We start from the raw sequence: 6,072 nt of genomic DNA on the forward strand, positions 1-6,072 counted from the left end.
AAAAAAAAAAAAAAAAAAAAAAAAAAAAATAACAACTCTACATAAAATCTTTCAGAAAATATGGAGGCCAGGCACGGTGGCTCACACCAGTAATCTCAGCACTTTAGGAGGCTAAGGCAGGCGGATCATGCGGTCAGGAGATTGAGTCCATCCTGGCCAACATGGTGAAACACCGTTTCTATCAAAATATAAAAATTAGCCCAAGATCTCGCCACTGCACCACTCCAGCCTGGCGACAGGGCAAGACTCCGTCTCAAAAAAAAAAAAAAGGAGAGGAGAGAATACTTCTCAATTCATTTTATGAAGCCAGCATTACCCTGACACCAACACCAGGCAAAAATATCATAAGAAAATTATCCCTGAGACTTTATCCCTCATGACCAAACATAAAAATCCTTTATAATACATGACAACAAAATGGAATTTATTCGAAGAAGCAAGGCTGGTTCAATATTCAAAAATCAATGTGACTGACATTATTAATAGACTAAAAAAGAAAAAAACCCCACAATTATCTCAGTAGACGGAGAAAAGGCATGACAAAATTCAATACTCATTCTCAGCAAACCTGATAAAGAGTACATATGAAAAACCTACAACTAACACCATACTTAAAACTGAATGCTTTCCTCCTAAGACTGGGAACAGGTTGACAATATTTGTTCTCATGACTTCTATCCAATATTGTACAAAGGTCTTAGACATTGTGATAAGTCAAGAAAAAGAAATAAATGGCATCTATATTTGAAAGAAAGAAGCCAAACTGTCTTTACTTATAGACAACATAATTAACTACGTAGAAAATCCTCAGGAATCTATTAAAAAAAAAAAAAAGGCTACTAGAACTAGTAAATGAATTTGGCTAAACCACAAGATACAAGGTCCATGTCCAAAAATCTTTGTATTTCTATATTATAGTGAGAAATTAAAGTTAAAAAAGCAAAACAGCCTAAAAGTATGAAATACCTAGGCATAAATTTAACAAAATGTGTTCAAGATCTATTCATTGAAAAGTACCAAACACTGCTGAGAGAAATTTAAAGACCTAAATAAACAGAGAACTTTACCATATTCAAGGATGAAATGACTCAATATTTTCAAGCTGTCAATTCTCCCCAAATTTATATACTGATTCAATGCAATTCCAATAAAACTTGAAATGAATCACAGACCAAAATGTAAGAGCTAAAACTAGAAAATTTCTAGAAGAAAGTATACAGGAACATCTTAGCGATCTGGAGTTAGAAAAAATCTTTTTAGATCCCACACTAATAGCATGATCCATAAATACTTCAAATGGATCACGAACCAAAATGTAAGAGTTAAAACTAGAAAATTTCTAGAAGAAAGTATACAGGAAAATCTTAGTGATCTTGAGTTAGAAAAATGTTTTTTAGATACCACACTAATAGCATGATCCATAAAAGAGAAACTTGATAAACCAGACTTCATTACAATTAAGAATTTCTGCTCTTATATAGTGAAAAGATAAGCCACAGACTATGAGGAAATATTTGCAAATCATATATTTGATAAAGGACTTGTATCCTAATATATAAAGAACTCTGAAAACTCAGTAATAGGGAAAACAACTCAGTCCAACAAAATGGGCAAAAAATTTGAACAGATGCCTCTTTATAAGATATACAGATATTCAATATATTTGGTAATTAGGGTAATATAAAAACCACAAGGAAATACGACTACATTCCAGCTGGGTACCATGGCACACACCTATAATCTCAGCACTTTGGGAGGCTGAGGCGGGTGGATAACTTGAGGTTAGGAGTTTGAGACCAGCCCTGACAACATGGTAAAACCCAATCTCTACTAAAAATACAAAAATTAGTTGGACATGGTGGTGGGTGCCTATAGTCCCAGCTACTTGGGATGCTGAGGCAGGAGAATTGCTTGAACATCAGAGGCGGAGGTTGCAGTGAGCCAAGATTATTCCACTGCACTCCAGCCTGGGCAACAGAGTGAGACTGTGTCTCAAAAAAAAAAAAAAAAAAAAAAAAAAAAGAAAGAAAGAAAGAAGAACTGTTACTACATTCCTGTTAGAATGTCTAAAATTAAAAAGATTGACCATGCAAAGTGGCTGGTACCTAGAACTCTCATACACTGCTAGTGGGAATGCAAAAGAGTATAACCACTTTGGGAAAACAGTCTGACAGGAAAGCAAACACATACCTAGCACATGCTAGTGGTACATGCCTCATAATCCCAGCTTCTTGGGAGGCTGAGGCAGGAAGACTGCTTGAGCCCAGGAGTCTGAGGCCAACCTGGGTGACATAGCAAGACTCAAAGACTCATCTCTAAAATTTTTTTTTTTTTCTTCCCAGAGATAAGGTTTCCCTCTGTCACCCAGGCTGGAGTGCAGTGGCCTGATCATAGCTCAATGTGACCTAAAACTCCTGGGTTCAAGCAATCCTCCTGCCTCAGCCTCCCTAGTAGCCAGGACTACAGGCATGTGCCACCACACCCAACTAATTAAAACTTTATATTTTGTTGAGACAGAGTCTTGTTATGTTGCTCAGGCTAAACTTTTTTTTCAAAAGCTAATATATATCTGTTATATGGACTAGTCAATCCACTGTTCAGTATTTACCCAACAGAAACGAAACATTTGTCCACATAAAGACTTTTTGTTTTTTGAGATAGAGTCTCGCTCTGTCACCCAGGCTGGAGTGCAGTAGTGCAGTGGTGCAATCTTGGCTCACTGCAACCTCCACCTCCTGGGTTCAAGCGATTCTCCTACCTTAGCCTCCCAAGTAGCTGGGACCACAGATGCACACCACTACACCCGGCTAATTTTTGTATTTTAAGTAGAGACGGGGTTTCGCCATGTTGGTCAGGCTGGTGTTGAATTCCTGACCTCAGGCGATCAGCCTGCCTCAGCCTCCCAAAGTGCTGGGATTAGAGGCTTGAGCTACCATGCCCAGTCACGCCCACATAAAGATGAATGTTCACAGCAGCTTTATTCAGAATAGCCCTAAATTAGAAACAACTCAAATGCTCATCATTTGGTGAACGGATAAACAAACTATGGTACATTTCTACAATGGAGTAACACACAGCAATAAGAAGGAACAAACTGCTGATATATGCAACAGTATGGATGCATCTCAAAAACATTATGCTAAGTGAACGAAGAGTAAAACAAGCTACATACCAGAAATGTTTAAAACATTTTTTTTAAAAGATGGCATCTCACTCTGTTGCTCAGGCTGGAGTACAGTGGAGCGATCATAGCTCACTACAGCCTTGAACTTCTTTTTTTTTTTGAGACGGAGTCTCGCTCTGTCGCCCAGGCTGGAGTACAGTGGCTGGATCTCTGCTCACTGCAAGCTCCGTCTCCCGGGTTCACGCCATTCTCCTGCCTCAGCCTCCCGAGTAGCTGGGACTACAGGCGCCCGCCACCTCGCCCGGCTAGTTGTTTGTATTTTTTTAGCAGAGACGGGGTTTCACCATGTTAGCCAGGATGGTCTCTATCTCCTGACCTCGTGATCCGCCCATCTCGGCCTCCGAAAGTGCTGGGATTACAGGCTTGAGCCACCGCGTCCGGCCCAGCCTTGAACTTCTGGGCTCAAACAATATTCCTGCCTCAGCCTCCTGACTAGCTGGGACTACAGGTGTACACTATGATACCCAGCTAATTTTTAAAAAATTCTTTTTTAAGAGATGGGATCTTGCTGTGTTGTCCAGGCTGGTCTCGAATTCCTGACCTCAAGCAATTCTCCCACCTCAGCCTCCCAAAGTGCTATGATTACAGGTGTGAGCCACCATGCATGGCTATTTTTGGATTGTGGCAGTGTTTACATAGCTATATACATTTTCAAAACTCAAATTATACATTAAAAATTGGTCAATTTCACCAGACACAGTGGCTCACACCTGTAATCTCGGCACTTTGGGTGGCTGAGGCAGGAGGATTCCTTGAGCCCAGGAGTTTGAGACTAGCCTGGACAACAGAGTGAGATCTTGTTTCTACAAAACATAAAAAATTAGCTGGTGTGGCAGCATATGCCTGTGGTCTCAGCTACTCGGGAGGCAGAAGTGGGAAGATCATTTGAGCCCAAAAATTTGAGGCTGCAACAAGCTATATTCACACCACTATACTCCAGTCTGAGCAACAGAGTGAGACCCCAACACGCACACACACACACACAAAATTAATACATTTACTATTATGTAAATAATATCTCAATAATGCTGATTTTCAAGAAATATAAGAGGGTGATGAACATACAAATTAAAATAGTGGCTTCTTTGGATAAAGGGAGGCAAAGAAACTGAATGGGAGGAAGTAGCCCATCAGTAGATGTCAATTATTGTTAATATTCTCAGGTTGGTTGTTTCATTTATTATCTTACTAAAACAGACACAAGAAACTGAAGGAAGGTTATGCATGGATAATGATACAGGTAATTTAAGAATCAAAAATAATGACTTGACTGAATTCTGTACTCCTAATGTTCTAATTATAAACCAAAATAAAAATCAGGGTGATGTTGAAAATGATTTAGTATTAGCTATTTTAGAAAACTTCCTTCCTTAGAATAGTGACCGATTTCTTAAGAGTTTGAGCTTCACTCTGTGCTTCCTGTGATATTCAAGAGGTTAACCATTTTTTCTTTTGAGATGGGAGCCTGGCTCTGTTGCCCAGGCTGGAGCGCAATGGCACAATCTTGGCTCGCTGCAACCTCAGCCCCACCAGGTTCAAGCGATCCTCCTGCCTCAGCCTCCCAAATAGCTGGGACTACAGGTTTGTGCCACCACAGCTGGCTAATCATTTTTAGTGGAGATAGGGTTTCACCATGTTGGCAAGGCTGGTCTCAAACTCCTGACCTCAAATGGTCTTCCTGCCTCAGCCTCCCAAAGTGCCGGGATTACAGGTGTGAGCCACCATGCCTGGCCCAAGAGGTTAATTCTTTAAAAAAATAAGTAACTTTATAAGGCCCAACTCTGAGATGTGCTAACACTTACCCAGGGGTTCCACTAATTGGTCAACCAATCCCATTTTCTTTGCTCTGTCTGCACGAATGTTTCTACCAGTCAGCATCATGTCCAAAGCAGCAGGCACACCCACCTAACAGGCAAGCAAGGATGAGAGTATAGGGGGAAAAAATCAGGGTGATAATGATATAGTTTACAAATCATCAAATGAACAAATATTAAAATGAAAAAAGTCAAACCATATGTTTACGCTATTTGTCAATAGCATAGATAAGTTATATTTAATATACTGATATACATTTGGGTAACTTTGGGGATTAGATACCTCTAGCTGAAGCAAAAATGTCTTTATCTCTTCATTCAATATATAGGATTCTTATACTAATAAGGTAAAGAATTTCATGTTTCCTAAAATTGTACATTTCTGTTATTCTGAGGGTTTTCTTTCCTATCATTTATAAAATATTTAAAATTCTGGCCGGGCACGGTGGCTCACACCTGTAATCCCAGCACTTTGGGAGGCCAAGGCAGGTGGATCACCTGAGGTCAGGAGTTCAAGACCAGCCTGGCCTGACATGGTGAAACCCTATCTTTACTAAAAATACAAAAAATTAGCTGGGCGTGGTGGGGCACACCTGTCATTCCAGCTACTCGGGAGGCCAAGGCACAAGAATTGCTTGAATCCAGGAGGCGGAGGTTGCAGTGAGCCAAGATCACGCCACTGCACTCCAGCCTGAGCAACAGAGTGACTGTTCCAAAAATAAAATAAAATAAAATAAATAAAATAAAAATAAAAAAATAAAATAAAGGATAGCATGCACGCACGGAGAGACAGGCTGGAGGGGGTGAGAACGGAAGCAGAGAAGGCATGCAGAAGGGGCCTGTGGTGCCCGGGAGAGAGGTATTGGTGCATGGCCTGTGGGAGTGAGGGAAGAGTAGGGAGAACTGGCTTGGTTGTATTTTGAAAGGAATTTGCTGATGGATTGGTTGTGGGGTGATAAGAAGAGAGGAGTGAAACATGATTCTAAAGCTTTGGACTTGGCTGGGAAAATATGGTCTTATTTGCTAAGATGGGGATAGAGATGGAGCATAAATGGTGGAATTAGTCTTTTTTTT

General features: G+C 40.3%; 1 protein-coding gene across 1 annotated transcript in view; it reads right to left on the minus strand.

Moving 5' to 3' along the window:
• HADHA (hydroxyacyl-CoA dehydrogenase trifunctional multienzyme complex subunit alpha) overlaps positions 1–6,072 on the minus strand; it is a 63,106-nt gene that overhangs the window by 37,066 nt on the left and 19,968 nt on the right. The window contains 1 exon segment of the mRNA XM_017876865.1: positions 4,987–5,089. Coding sequence (XP_017732354.1) covers positions 4,987–5,089 — 103 coding nt within the window.

Source organism: Rhinopithecus bieti, unplaced genomic scaffold, assembly GCF_001698545.2.
Source record: "Rhinopithecus bieti isolate Rb0 unplaced genomic scaffold, ASM169854v2 scaffold_7681, whole genome shotgun sequence".
NCBI lineage: Eukaryota > Metazoa > Chordata > Mammalia > Primates > Cercopithecidae > Rhinopithecus > Rhinopithecus bieti.